The 15,740-nt window shown below is 40.3% G+C and overlaps 1 protein-coding gene and 1 non-coding gene across 2 annotated transcripts in view; one reads left to right on the top strand and one right to left on the bottom strand.

Moving 5' to 3' along the window:
• ANKRD31 (ankyrin repeat domain 31) overlaps nt 1-8,858 on the top strand; it is a 91,029-nt gene extending 82,171 nt beyond the window's left edge. The window contains exon 25 of the mRNA XM_087815192.1: nt 8,476-8,858. Within this exon, the coding sequence (XP_087671318.1) occupies nt 8,476-8,621 (146 nt within the window). The 3' untranslated portion in view covers nt 8,622-8,858. The remainder of the gene's footprint in view (nt 1-8,475) is intronic.
• LOC148093474 (U6 spliceosomal RNA) lies at nt 5,576-5,682 on the bottom strand. The gene has a single exon (XR_015714324.1). It is a non-coding gene; the product is annotated as a U6 spliceosomal RNA (small nuclear RNA).
• Nucleotides 8,859-15,740: the final 6,882 nt, after the last annotated feature.

The raw sequence follows: 15,740 nt of genomic DNA, 5'->3' as shown, positions 1-15,740 counted from the left end.
TTTTGTAGTAATTTATGGTCTTTGGTTCCTAACCCTGACTGCAGATCTATCTAATCAAATCTTGGAGTAGGGTCCAGGAACCTGAAGTTTTAAAAGTGATTCTTATGCAGTCAGCCTGACCTATTACTCTGAACCTATTACTTTGAATGACTAGTAGTATCTGATTTCTTATGCAGATAATAATTTGAAAACTTGATACATTCAGCCCTTTATTTTGATTCCACAGCACACCTACTCTAGTGCCTGTAGACTCTCTCTCTCTCTCTCTCTCTCTCTCTCTCTCTCTCTCTCTCTCTCTCTCTCTCTCTCTCTCTCACACACACACACACACACACACACACTCTCTCTCTCTCTCTCTCTCTCTCTCTCGAAGAAAAGCCAAGTAAACTCTTTCTCCTCCTAGGTTTTAACCTCAATGCAGAACTTTCGGTCTTCCTTATATCATAAAGGTTATTTGCTCCTCAGATTTTTTAGTGCTAGGCATGCATTTCCAACCCCAGCCATGCATTTCCTTCCTCAGAGGGACCACAGTTCCCTGCTAAATGATCATGAAATAAAAATGGTTTCTTAGCTGCTGTTTCTGTTGCCAACAATGTAAACAGTTTCTTGTTACTAAATCCTGAGTTATCTTTCTTTTAGATATTTCAAAAAATATTAATACTAATTTGAGAACTGTGGAGGTGCCAGTGTGCCAGCCCACTTCTTACTACCTTAATATGGGACTAGGAACCTACAGACAGGTCCCTGCTGCATTCTGTAGGCTACTGTTGGAGTTTTGTTGAACCTTCTTGACTTAAGGTTCTTTCATATGTGGTTTTGTGGTACCTTGCAGAAATCCAAAGACATGGCAAGTCAGAAAAAGGTAAACTCTAATCCTATTATAAGCAAAGCATTCAGGAGAGAAGCTTTTTCCCTTTTCTGCATATCAGAATGTGCTCATGCAAGTTGTGGCTCGAAGGAAAAATAAGTTGATGTGGATTTCATCAGCCTACTTCAGATCACGAACATAATCTGTTCTCTTGCACTTTTTTATAATCACAGTTCAGAATAGTGTTTTTTGGGAATAAGGGAACCATGCATCCCAGTTTGACCTGGGCAGCCCTTAATCCAGCAAAATTATTAGTAGCACTCCTTTTCACTTTCAGAAAGACCTTATTTAGACAACCCACTACAGGAACCAAGCAAACAGGTGTTGGGAAAAGAATTTGGATATGGTTTTTTAAAAATGACACTTTTCAATTTATTTACTTTTATAAGAAGGGTATAGATTCTAACACTGTTGTGATAAAAGCTTATGTATATCACTCTAAATTATAAATAAGTGCTGGTTACCTAATTTTAATCCCCTAATAGACTGAGATCTTTGAGTTTAGAGAGACTTTTATGGGCTCTTGCTTCCTATTATATCCCCCAAGGCCTGGCATACAGTAGCGTCTCAGTAAATGTTCCCTGAATGCATGAATGCATGCATGAATGAATGAATGCATGCATGAATGAATGAATGCATGCATACATATGATTCAAAGGGCTGCTATTTTAAAACTGGATTTACTTGTGATTGGCCTTTTTAAAAAACTTATTGAGTTTATTGGGGTGACATTGTTAATAAAATGATAGAGGTTTCAGGTGTACAGTTTTACGTACATTATCTGTAAGTTGCGTTGAGTGTTCCCCACTCAAATCGGGTCTCCCTCCATCACCATTTTTGACATCTGGGCCTCACAGGCTACAATGGGATTTCTGGTGAAGGAATTGACAAATGGTAAACGGGATCTAAGAGTCTCCTTTTTCAGAATGTTCTGCTTCTCACTGTGAATTGAAGAGGGAAGGCCCTCACATTTTCTGAACCAGAAATTTTAAAAAAGTCTCTCTTTATGAGACATTATAATGAAATCTGTTTAGCTTTGTTAACATTTCCTAAATTTCTTTAATCAGATAATATATATTAACATTTTGTGGGACAAATAGCAGCAATCTCAGTATCTATTTCTACATAAAGCAAAGTGGATTTTGGATTCACGGTATCAAGAAAATCCTGAGTCATGAAGATAAGTGATAAGTTTTTAATCTTACCATTTTAAGACTTTCTTCAATTAATCAGAAATGATGGAAGAGTTTTATTCTGAGTTCCACACAAAAACTAGTTACATTGGTAACTTAAGTGAGTGTATCAGTGGACTCAAGTGTTAAATGTGGTATATTAAAAAATTTGAGGACATATGTTGTTTCCAGCTAACGATTTTAAACATTTAAACACCAGTCTTTAAAAATAAAATTCTGTTGCCCTGGCCAGTATGGCTCAGTTGGTTGGGCATGCCCTGTGCATGGAAAGGTTGCCAGTTTAATTTTTGGTCAGGCACACACCTGGGTTTCAGGCTTGATCCCTGGTAGGGGGCATGCAGGGGGCAGCTCATCCATGTTTGCTCTCAAATTGTTACTTCTCTCTCTCCCTTCCTCTCTTTCTAAAAAGCAGTAAAAAATGTAAAGAAAAGTAATAAGTAAATAATAAAATTCTGTTGATGAAATCCCTGAAGTATCTATCTCTAAAGTCCTTTTAAGCTTTAAAATGGAATGAGCCTATGGTGCATTTTCCTTTGAAATTTCACACTATCCTCTCTGCCTCCTTGGCTCTGGTGCCTCTTCTGTGTTACTGAGGGAATCTTCACTGATATTTCAGTACAATTTGGAGGGAAGAGTGAACATTCTCAAACTTCTACATAACTTGTGGTCATCGTGTACAGATGTATTGACATACTTTTCATAAAGTTCTTTAAAAGAACACTAAATATGTAGCGGAAAAGACTCAGACCGTACACCGGAGGAGGCGAAAGGAGACCTTTATTAACGCATGCGGTCCCAGAGGAGGCATCTCCAAATTCTGGGCCCCGAACAAAGGGCTTGGGTCAGCTTTATAGGGTCGGAGGTCGGGCCTGCTTGTGGCGCAAAAATAGTGGGCGGGGTTCCAGAGGTCAGATAAGGTCACATGTACATTCAGGCGCGTAATCTGATACCTGAGATGGGGAATCTTCCTGAAATGGCGGCGGTTCCTGCCTCAAAATCACATTTTGGAAAGCCAATTTTATATATTTACGTCCCCTGTCACCATAGTACCAAGAAACTCAAAGCACATTAAGCAAAACGTATTCATCTAAGCAAAAAAAAGAGAAAGAGCTTTCTGAAATCTTTCTTTTCTCAGCCCATCATTTAAAGCACACTAATTACAGAATTTTCTTTCATGGGGGCCTAACATCATTTGTTCATTTGAAAGTAGAACAAGATTTTTCAGGAAAAAATAGACTCTCTTTTGTTTTTAATAAAAATGATCCTTGACTTACTGATAATCTGTTGTAAATAAGTGACTTTAAAGAGTTTTCATCATTTCAGAGCTGATATTGTGCTTCATTTCTCTGTAAAAGTATACGTAATAGAGCACAAACATTCACAGGTGCTTCTGTTTTATGTGGTTAAGAACTTCTTGAACCTTAAACGCCCGAGAAAGATGGGCACCTGGTAACAGAGCAGGGGGTTATTTCAGCTCCTAGCTATAACTCTCGATTCTTTTTCATTATTTCTATCATGCTTTTCATACAGTATCGTGATTAGTACTCCTCTGGCCTAATTCATAAAGTAGAGAAAAGAGAAGACGAGTTCTCTGTGGAGTATCTGCCACGTGTCAGGCCCTCTACCAAATTCTTTTACATACCTTGGGCCGGTTAGGAGCTTCAGGGTTCATAGTTGTACAACAAATGTGCAAATGTACAACAAATGTACAACAAAAACTTGCAAATTTACATATAAAATCAAGTACTTCAAATCCAATTCAGCCTTGGGAATCACCTATTGAATTTCAATTTTTCCCAAAGAATGAGGGCTGACATGGTTTTAAACTTCAAAATATAATGTTCAGTTTTATTTCTTGATTCTGGTACAGTTTCACAGACCATTTTTGATCTTATTAATGTGAATCTATATCAAATTATTAATTTAGTTTTAAATGTCAAGTCATAGCTCTGGCCAGGTTACTCAGTTGGTGAGAGCATCATCCCAATATGTCGAGGTTGTGGGTTTGATCCGCTGTCAGGGCACCTACAAGAATCAACCAATGAATGCATAAATAATTGGACCAACAAATTGATGCTTCTTTCTCTCTTTTTCTCCCTCCCTCCATCCTTTCCTCTCTCTAAAAAAAAAAAAAAAATCAACCAATAAAAGTTTTTTATTAAACATGAAGTCATATAATACACCACCATATTTATCCATTGGGATTTCTTTATTTTTTTATTTTTGTTTTTAAAAAATATATCTTTATTGATTTCAGAGAGAGGAAAGGAGAGGGAGAGAGGTAGATAGAAACATCACTGATGAGAGTCATTGATCAGCTGCCTCCTGCACACCCCCAACTGGAGATTGAACCCGCAATCCGGGCATGTGCCCTGACTGGGAATCAAACCCCGATCACCTGGATCCTAGGTTGATGCTCAACCACTGAGCCATGCCAGGCCGGGCAGGATTTCTTTATTTTAAAAAGGCATTGGACTTTTATTTAAGTAGCCATAATAGATTTTTTTCTGTAGCACAACTAGATGTGTTTTTACAATCTGTTAAAATAATTCTTAATCATTTTGCCTTTGATTGGAATTATATTTCTAATTCAGAATGAGATATATATGTAAATATGTTCATTTCTATTTATAACTAGAGTAAGCAAAGTTTCATCCCATAGTTCTAATGAAATGCAGAATGCTTAGTTTGTAAAAATAAGCTCTGGAAGCCTGAGTTCAGTAACTTTAGAGTTAGAAGTGAACTTTATATATCAACTAGTCTTGGGCCTGTTTTACAGATGATGAAACTGAGAGCCAGAGAGGTAAAATGGGTTATATGGAAAGAGTCCATAGGTTAGTGATGTTTCAGAAGTAAACCATCAGATAAAAGAATGAATCTGACCTATTTTTGCTTTTGATTTATTAAGGGAAATTTTTTAAAAAATTAGAGGAAAAATAATTTTAAAAGTTAATTTTAATAATTTTAACTTTTAAAATTACTTTTCACCTAGTTAACTTGTCATTTTGAAGTGCTAATGGACAACTAGATAACATGAATGGTTGCATAAGCCCATTCTTTTGCCTGGTAATGAATCTAGGGATTCAGTTTAAGTATGTATGCATGTGCAGACTAATGTTGGGTGATACTGCTTGAGGAAGATTTATTTCTCCCTACTTGTGCATGAGCAGAACAGTTTCTTAGCTGTGCAGTTCTTGTTAGAGACGAGGGACAAGAAGAAGAGCCAGACATTCACATAGTGGCTGTTTTCCTGGTTGTACTGGGCTGCTGGATACGCTAATGTTTAGAAACGTTGTTTACAGATCTCAGAGGCATTTTGCCTAGGGAATCAAGTAAAAGTGAAAATTAAAGGCAGAGGGGCTTCTGCATCTCAGTAGGGTAGATTGGTTGTCTTCATAGCTCCTGCAGTAATTACAGGTTATTATTTATTTCTCAGAAGACTGATAGCAGAACACAATATATTTTCATTTATTTAAAGTAGGAACAGTACACTGCACATATGTTTCTCTCTTTTTAAAATATGGAACAGTCCATGAATTTGCGGGTCATCCTTGCGCAGGGGCCATGCTAATTTTCTTTGTATTGTTCCAATTTTAATATATGTGCTGCCAAAGTGAGCAGTATGTTTCAGTTTTTAAGTAAAGAAAAAGCAAACCATTTTTAAGACATTACATACTGGCATTCATGCTTTCAGGTGGGTATATATATATATATATATATACAGAGAGAGACAGAGAGAGAGAGAGACAGAGAAAGAAGGAGAGAGCGAGCGCGACAGAGGTTTGCTCAACTTCAGGAAGAATAGAAAAGTTAGTGAGGTTCTTTTGCTCTAACTTTGCTGAATGTTACTTGCCTGGAATGACTCAGATAGTTCTGAAGCTTACACTATTATGTAATAAAATGATCTAGCAATTGTACAGTTACTTAAAATTTGATTCAAACTGGGATCAGAAACTTGAAATCAATTTGTTGTATTCTTACATTTCCCTACCTAGGGATTACTCTGTTTAGCTCAGTTTTCTGTATATTTGTGTTTTTTGTTTTGTTTGTCTCTCCACCCCAACCCCACAAATATGTTGGGAATTTTCTTGTGGATAACAACAAAGAAAATCGGAGGCTAAAAGCTGTGGTCAGCCAAAGATGCAGGGTCCTGGTAAAGTAGATAATATAGCGCAGCACTGACTGGAATGACATGGGTAGAAGTGCCCTGGCGGATGGAGTTCAGAGATACCTAGTGCAGTAAAGGTGGGAGACGGAGAGAAGGAAAAGGCAACTGAAGGTGAGGGCTAACAGTGATGAGGACAGGTATTTTGTAAGGAATGGCCCTTCCCTTTCAGTCTGATCATTATAGAAGGGGAGCTGTTCTGCAGTGAACAGAAGATGGTCTTAATACTATGTTTTGTGATGTGACGTGCATATTCCCAAACCATTTCCATGGGTTTGCCCAGGAAATGGCTACTGAGGAGCCGCTTGTAGTTTTCCCACAGTCCTGTGATGGTAGGAAATTGAGTAATGATGGTGAACTTGAGTGGAGATGGAGATGGGATTTTTGGCTGCCATGGCCTCTATCCCTTTGAAAGAAAAGCAGGTGCATGGCTACTAGCTAGAATGTCAACCAGGTAAGCCCTGTGGCTGTATCATGGCTAACCTGTTGACAAAGATACAGTAAATCAAAACCATCACACACTACTGACTTTAGTAATAAAGTCAGCCCTGCTCAAAAAGAGGAGGTAGGCCTAAAATGGTCCCCTTCTCTTAATTCATTATAGCCCTAAAGAAAGAGCCCATGTTCATCTCTGAGCAAAGATAGTTTCGAGTGCAGAGTAATAATGAATGATGCTTTACAATTTTACAGAAAGATTTCACATATGTGCTGTTTTCTCATTTGAAAAGATGAACGATGGGAGTGGGAAGGCAAAAGGAAAATTTGGTTAACATTATTAGCATTGCTTCATTGAAAACTTCCCCGAATTCCTAGGTTAACAACTATCCATCTGAAAGTGCTGTTCCCAGTTTTCTTATATCATCTCAAGCACCCAGAGTTTGGGCCACTCTATATCCAACACATCAACTGGGAAGATGGGCAGGTTGCTCCCTCTGCAGCCACTGCCTGCCATTCTGTAGTTTCGTTGGTGATCTCCTCTACGTGAGCACCATGGTGATGGCTTCTTGTTACAGATGAGGTGAAGCTCATCAGGTGCTCCTGGCCCTCTCTTACAAGTGCCTTTGTTCATGTCTGTGGCTTTTGCAGGAAGGCCCACTCTGAAAAGAGACAGTAGGTTGTGTCTCTTGTGTGCATGAGGCCTATCCTTGCTCTAATGAAACTAAGCTAATGTTAATGAAATTAATTTAAAGTAATATTTAAAGCCTATTTCTGTGGTTTTTTTTTTTTAAGAATGTTCCTTACCCCCAACTTTTGTGGGATACTTTGTCTCAGAAAATCTACAAAACAAGTCTACTATGTGGGAATTATGTGTAAAAAAGTTAAATTTCTTTGTGTTGTGACAGTTTAAAACCCAAATTGAACTGGCTTAACCCTCCTCCCTCACAAAAAGGAATTTTTTTGACTCATGTATACAAAAGACCAGGAAGAGGTCTTCAGGCTTAAGCCAAGGTTCAAACAGCATGACTAGCACCCAGTTTCTCTGCTTTCCATTTCTCAGCTCCATCCTAACAGCCTCTCCTTTCATTATCCCAGAGCTACATACTTCCAGGTTCAAGTTCAGAGGGGAGGAGTATGGAGCTCTTTCCCAGAAGACCCAGCAAAGATCTCTTGCAATGCACTTCACTCTGAATGGGTCATGTTTCGTCTCTGAATCAGTGCCTGTTCACTGGTTGGCTTAGACATAAGTAAATTCCACTAGAAGCACATGGGCCAAGTGTGGGGAAGGGATGGCTCTCCAGAGGCAAATTAGAGTGGGGTCGGCATTAGAAGGATTAATGGCTGCTGGGCATCAAAAGCTCCAGATGCCCTCACAGGTATGTAATTATGCAAACACTTGTATGGCTTGTAATTGTGAGCAAAGCTCTTGGACACAGGCATGTCTAACTGGAATGGCCCGGCACAGGTCATGCCCATGTTGGTGCTGCCTGTGGAATAAGGTGGTTTGCTGAGTGACGTTTAGCTCCTAGAGCCCTCTGAAAAGGGATTCTCAGACTCTCAGGGAAGTTGGAGAAACCAGTTTCAGGGCCATTGACTCTTAGACTGCAAACAGGCCCCTTTCTCCCGAGATTAGCTAGTACTGATTTGCAGCTTATCTCGGGTACAGAAAATGGAGTAAGCAAAGAGCAGCCTGGCCAGAAAGCCTGTTACGTGTGCTCGTAGACTTGACTAGGGTCGAGGACTTGCAATAAGTAAATTTAAGTCTTATGTTTAAAAGGCAGCTTCTAATTTGTTGACACTTATTTAAACAGGAACTTCCACCGAGTCAGTGCACAGCATCCCACATTATCTACAAATAAATGAAATACTATTAATCAGTGATCAAGAATTTCTCCCATGCCATGTAATGGATCAGCATTGGAAGTTCTATGTGGAATGCGAGGAACTGACATTCTAAAGCCTTGTTTTCTTAATAATGAATTAGATATTTGTTCATATTATTAACTAACGTTCATATTTCATCTTTGTGGTCTGGTGGGCTTGTTTTAACACACACTTAAGATGGTATTTACTGTTATAAGGAAAACATAATTCTTCAACTACTGAAGTAAGATGAGTACTTTTTGCCGTTTAAATAAAGGCACTTTTGAAGTAAACCATATTGATTCTCTGGCTTTCTTTTTACTAACATAAATTTAAAACTAACCTTTTCGTCATCACCTCTACCTTTGTGTAATTACAGTTATTCCTTAAGGGAAGTAAGGATACAAACAAGAGTGATGATTGGTCCGAAAAACCTGGGTAAAGTGAATCTACTTCAAACAAGACCTTGAAGTCCCAATACCTTTACCATTTACTTTGAAAATCTATCTTGAAATCAAACTTTAAAATTATTAAAGAGGTTTATTTTAAGTTTTGTAAAACTTAGCATAGATGGAATTGTAACTGTGCTGATTTGGGGGCTAATTATTCTAAATAGGATGTACTTCATCTTTGACTTTTGCTACATTTTCATGAAGATTTTTTAAAAGAGATACATTCAAGAGCATTGTAAGTTTTCTCAAGGGTCTGTCTTAACCCTTTGATAGCCATTTTATTCTTCATGTATTCATCAGCCCAGATTCCCAAATAAGCTTCTTGCCTCTGTGGCCTAATTCTATCCCTTCTCATTTGGGTAGAGAAGTCAAAATTGCAATTAAAATTACTCTAGCAAGTGTTAGAATTTTGAGGGGGGGGAAGAAGAGATTTGTCATTTATACTTCTTATTTTAAATATATAGAATTGTAAATATCTTAATCATTAACAGTTACCTGTGTGGAGGAAAAATGAGTCTGGGAACTAAGGAGAAAGAAAGACTTTTAACTACATGTATCCTTTGGCAAATTTTGAAATTGGTACCATGTGTGTTCTTTCTATTCAGATAAAAATTTTAAGTATCTGAAAAGAAAGCACCTGGAAAGGTTTACCTATTAATAAAAGTATAAAGACATTATATTAGATCATTTTATTTTTCTTTGAGAGTCCACTGAAAATGTTCAGGATAGAATGACCCTTCAAGTTGTAATGTTTGAGACTGAACAGAATTTTATTATTCCATCATGATTTTCTTAGACTACCCTATTTTTTTAATTCTTGAATAGTCTACATGAGGTGGTCTATTTGTGTATTATTATTTAAGGAGATGTTTAAAACATGGTCCTTTGGGAATATATGTACTAACATGGAAATTGTACAAATAAGTAAGTGGAAAAATGCAAATTATTAGACAATGTTTAATATAAATACTGGTTGTTTCAAATAAATAAAAATGACATATCTTTGAATGCATGTATAACATGCTGCCATATAGATACATATTATATATGCTCTATACACTTTATAAGCTATGAAATGTGTATTTGTGTGTATAAGGGGGTGGAGTAAAATCCTGGAATGCTGCAACTAAAACTACACAATGACAGTTCCTAAGGATATTTTTAAAATTTTATTTTTCAATTACAGTTGACATGCAATATCATATTAGTTTCAGGTGTACAACATAGTGATTAGATTTTTATATAGCTTACGAAGTGATCATCCCGATAAGTCTGGTGCCCGCCTGGCCCCATACATAGTTATTACGATAGTGTTGCCTGCATTCCCTGTGCTGTACTTTATATCCCGTGACTATTTTGTACTGCCAGTTTGTGCTTCTTAATTCCTGCTGGAAGCATACTTTTGCAGTTTACTTTCAACTTAAAAAAACACCCACATTTCTTTTGTAATTAAAAAGAAATTTAAAGAATAACTTTAAAAGCAGGTATTTAGTGATTATAATTTTCAGAAGTCATACATTCTAAATTTATACTACAAGAAATCTTGCAATTCTGTTTTCATTTTAGTGATCAAATTCTTAAACTTAATTTTCCAAGCCCATTTAAAATTTTATATACCAACTGGAAACTGATATATAACACCTGTGCCCTCAGGCACACTGAGTATTGCCCAAACTAAACAGCATAAAGGTCTGCTCCAACCAGGGCTGTGACACAGCTACCTGACCCCAGATCATGCCTGTGAGAAGACTGGGCGATTTGGGGTATTTGCTAGATGTTTTGCCTATTTAGGGTTCTAAATGAAACCCTCAAGCTTCGGACCCTGAGCCATATAAGGGACTTCCAGGAATATCTAATAATCCGGTCTTCTCCCTGATGTTTGCACCCTTTCTGTAAAACTAGCTTCTTGAACACCTCCAGATACTCCACTCAACAAGGAGGCCTCTTCCCTTTCAGACAGTAGTCCTCGGTGTTAGAAAGCTGCAACCCCAATGTCCAGGCTTCACAATCCTGTTATAAAATTTATAAACTAATACTTCTTTTTAAGTCTTGAATTACTATGGTACAAGCTTCCAGTGGCCTGACTGCCGGGGATGTCCAAGCATATGTTTTGCCCTTTCCTCCGCAGTTTCTGTCATTCATTCCCTTCAACTTCGCCTCCTGGGTTCTGTCCTCTCTCAGTGCGTTTAGACAATGTGCAACAGCAATCTTGACCCCCTTTCTCACCCTAGTTTTTCCTTATAAAAACCTGTGGCACATTGTGCCAAATTCTTCTTCTTAAAAGTCTATTTTACCTCCTCTCTGCTTCAAGAGTAAAACTGAGGCCCGACATTCAAGGCCCCCTACTCTCTGATCGTACATTACCTTCCAGCTTCTTGTCCCAATCATCTCTAACCTTTGACTCACTTGTAAACTTTTTTTCGTCCTTGTTATGGGATGAATTGTGTCCCCTCAAAAGTCGTATGTTGAAGTTCTAACCCCCAGCACCTCAGAATGTGTATTTGGAGACAGAGCTTTTAAAGAGGTGATTAAGTTAAAATAAGGCTGTTAAGGTGGCCCTAACCCAATCTAACTATTGTCCTTATATGAAGAAATTTGGACGCAAAAGGACCCCAGGAGTGCACCTGCTCCGATAGAAGACCACGTGAGGACACCCTGAAAAGGTAGGCGAGAGGCCTAAGAGTGAAACCAACCCTGATGACTCCTTGATCTTGAACTTCTACCCTCGAGAACTGTGAGAAATAACTTTCTGTTGCTTGAGCCACCCAGTTTGGTGTATTTTGTTCCGGCAGCCCTGGCAAACTAAGACAATCTCTAAATCGCCCATACATTTGTCTGCAGTACCTAGACTGTTCCTCCTCCCCAACACCTGCACCTCCGTCTCCGCACAGCCTTTCTGTTCTGTAGCCTGCACAGTATCTGTCAAGAAAACATTAGAACAAAACAGAAACGGTTTCTTTGTGTAAAAATGCCCCCAAAGGAGCCTTCTGTGTTTCCTATGCTTTGTGCCCTCTCTTCATGTATGACCTCCTGTGTTGCTTTCTCAGACTGCCCAAATCCAAGCACAGTATTTATTGTTTGGCGTTACCGGTTTTCTTTTCATGGCGTGTTTCCCCCAAGTAGCTGGAAAACTTTCATGATCACGTTTAGGGTTTTACACTTTGTATTTCTTATAAAATATCCCAAACATACTAGATGCTCAAGAAATATTAATCTGTTAGGGTGTTTTCAAGTACAATAACAGAAAACCCTACTCAAAATGACTTCAGCAATAAGGAAAATTCATTATTTCACAGAACAAGTCCGGAGGTAGGAACTTCAGGGTTGGTTAATTCTTCAACTCAGCCATGTCCTTATGTCCCACCTTTCTTCCAGCTCCCTTCCCAGTGCCAAGATGGCTCTGCTGTTACAGGCAGGTGTACATGCAGGAACAGCATCATCAGGAGAAAAGAAGCATTTTCTTTCAATGCACGTCTTTTGGGAAGAAACCTTTCCTGAACATCACCACCACCTGAGAAAATTGGCCGGTGTCTCAGAACTGGACCGTCTGCCTAGTCCTTAATCAATCACTAACCAGGGAAGCGGGTTCACCTTGACTGGCGGAGAGAAGTAAGTACATCCCCATGAGCAAGAGAATAGTCAGCTGTACAGACTCCAGGCTGCCAGTCACAAAACAACAACACATGCGCGAGGGGAAAGGGGGGGAAGAGCTAACACCTGTTGAGCGCTTAACATACACCGGCATTGTTAAAGCACTTTCAGTGTACTACCTCATGTAATCCTCACCACAGCCTATGAAGTAAGAAGTATTGCCCCATTTTACAGATGAGAAAATGGAGGTACAGGACGAAGTAACGTGGCCCAGAGTCACGCAGCTACCGAGCGGTGGAGCTGGGATTCAAACCCTGGGAATCTGGCTTCAGGCTCACGCTGTTATGTACCATAGATTTCCTCTCTCTCAACCAAAATACCTGCTTGCAAAGATATGTTAAAATTGAAAACAGTGTCCACATCACTCTGAGTGATGGTGGCCCTGTTGGCTCCTCCCACCTGCGCATTCTGAGCCAGTCGGTGTTTGCTCACTTTGAGTGGCGGGCAGTCAGGGAGGTGGGGCATGCTCGGTGCGGAAACGGAGCGAAGGCGTCTTACCAGAGGCGCTTCAGTGTGGGCATCCGTACCTGCCCTTGAGCTCTCTTTTCCATCTAGGGAGCTCCAGGCGTCAGGAGCGAATAAAGCTCACTCATCTGAGATGCTGCCCAAACTCAGTGTTCATGGGGACTGTTCTGTTGTTTTCTAGTGAATGCATGTGCCCCTAGGACCTGGATTTTAAGTCTCTTTGGAGTTCAATACTCTCAGTGCTCATAGCACATGACCCACACATTTGTTTCTTTGGACTCCCTCTCCTTCGATTTCCCTCATCCCATTTTTGTTGCAGCCTATTTTACAGAAGGAAACCAGGAACACATCTTTTCTTAAATACAAAAAAGTCAAGAAGTGTGGTCAGTTTCTGCTTGAACTCGATCATAATGTACTCACATCCCTAATTCCTTCCCCACCTAAAGAAGGGGAACAGAACACGGGCCCGTGCCAAATCAACTCGGCCCCGTCTTCACTTAGGCCCCAGCGCAGCTGCGTGGATAACCTCGAAATTCCTTGGGCATCTTTGCAAGTTCACATTCTTCCATTGTGGCTGCTTAGCCAAGGGCTTTCAGATAGGAACAGCAGATGCAGACATTTGAAGCTGTAATGTGAACAGTGGTACTTGCAAAGGTAAAAGCGGTTAACATTTCTGTTCACAAGACACCTGGCTGAGACATGTCCCTTCAAAGCTGGAGGCAAGGAAGTGGGGAGGCGAGTTACCCAGCTTGTGGGTGAGCCTCGCACCGCCCAACACCTGCACCTCCGTCTCCGCACAGCCTTTTTGTTCTGTTCCTTATAGCCTCCACAGTATCTGTCAAGAAAACGTTAAACAGGACAAAACAGGAATGGTTTCTTTGTGTAAAATGGCCCCAAAGGATATCCTGGTGATGGAAATGAAGAGGCTTAAGGAAATGTTGGATCCCAGCTGTGGGACACAAGGAGCTGGAAGCCACTCGGGCACAACCCAGCAGTACTCAGAGTACTATCAAAATAGTTCTGCAGGTCTCGGGGAGTTCACAGCCTGGGCTGCACGTCAGAATTCCCCGAGGAGCTTCAAACCTGGCCCGAACCCGTGCCCACCCAGAGGTTCTGATTTCACTGTCCTGAGTCCATGCCCCTGTGTATCAGGATTTTCGCGTCTCCCCCAGAGGATTCCAGTGAGCAGCCGCTGAGCCCCGAGGCTGCTCTTATCACTCCACTTTCCTCTCGCCATCCCCCCAGTCACCGTGTTAATCCTGTGTGTCCCATAGGCTCCACTGGAAGACTCAGGATGCCTCTTAAAAATGCAGATTCCTGTGCCCCACCCCAGGCTTACCGAATCAGAATCTCCAGGGAATTTTTTTACTGGTGTCTAGGTGAATCTTACCAGGCAAACGTGGGAAACGCTACATTAACCCAAGTTATCTTAGCCCATTCTCAGTGGATTAATAAATATTTTCACTTAACAAATATCAGTGAGAACCTAATATGTATCCAACATTGTTTTAGGTGCTGGGAACACAGTGACAACGAATTCCGTGTTTTCAGGGACATTATATCCAGAGTATGTTTATCCAGTAAACAGCAAACAGTTTAATTTCAGATGGTGATACGTGTCGTGTGACCATATATCAGGATGAAGGGCTAGAAGGTGCTGCGGAGGTGGGCAGGCCATTGCTTACAAAGGGGAGCCGGGGGCCCTGGTTTTGAGACCATGCTTCTGAACAAAGTACTGATGAGAAACTGCTCAGAAAATCCATTGCGGTCCCGCTCCCATCATTTTTAATCTGTGTGTCGCAAGTCTCCTACGTTAGTGGGATTTTCTTCAAGGGCAGGGGCTGTCTTCCACGTTTTCACCCTCGCCCATGGTGGCCAGCGCAGCGCTTCGCACAGGCAGGAGCTCGGGAGTGGCCGGCCTCCCGGCGCTCCCCCTGCAGGAGGGCGCCCCCCCCCCCCCCAACAGCCTGCCACCCCAGCTGACAGCCCGCGGCGGTGTTCCTTTCCTCTCAGCCAGACTAAGCCAGACTAAGCTTTGGACAGGGGCAGTTCATCTTAAAATGCTACTGCAAGTTTGAAAACACAGTTGAAGTACAAACTCTGCCTTTATAACTCTTTAAAATGTGCATACGTTTTGGGGGGCCCACAGGGTGATGATAACTGATAACAGCTGATAACTCAGTTGTCACTCCTTTTCAGGTTTAACTGACTTGAAATAATGGGTGAAGCCAGACTAAGCTTTGAACAAACAAAATTTATCCACTAGACTTTATTTATTATTATTCTTAAACCCTCACCCAAGGATATTTTTTCCATTGCTTTTCAGAGTGAGTTCGGGGTTCGATTCCTGGTCAGGGCACATGCCCGGGTTGCGGGCTCGATCAATGACTCTCTGATGTTTCTATCTCTCTCTCTCTCCTTCTCCTTTCCTCTCTGTGAAATCAATAAAGATATATTTAAAATAAAAAATAAAAATAAAAACTAAACAGGCATTTTGGACAGCACATTCTTGGCAATGGAACCTGGACAACATTTATCAGACACGATAGGGAAAGTTCTCGCTCTGCATTATAAAAAGGACAGCCAGATATCAACTGTTACAGAAATGAAATAAGACGGAAAATGTTAACAAACTGTTTATTTTC

The sequence above is a fragment of the Miniopterus natalensis genome, chromosome 3 (genome assembly GCF_054644295.1).
Source record: "Miniopterus natalensis isolate mMinNat1 chromosome 3, mMinNat1.hap1, whole genome shotgun sequence".
Lineage (NCBI taxonomy): Eukaryota > Metazoa > Chordata > Mammalia > Chiroptera > Miniopteridae > Miniopterus > Miniopterus natalensis.
This window is presented reverse-complemented; position numbering and strand designations above follow the sequence as displayed.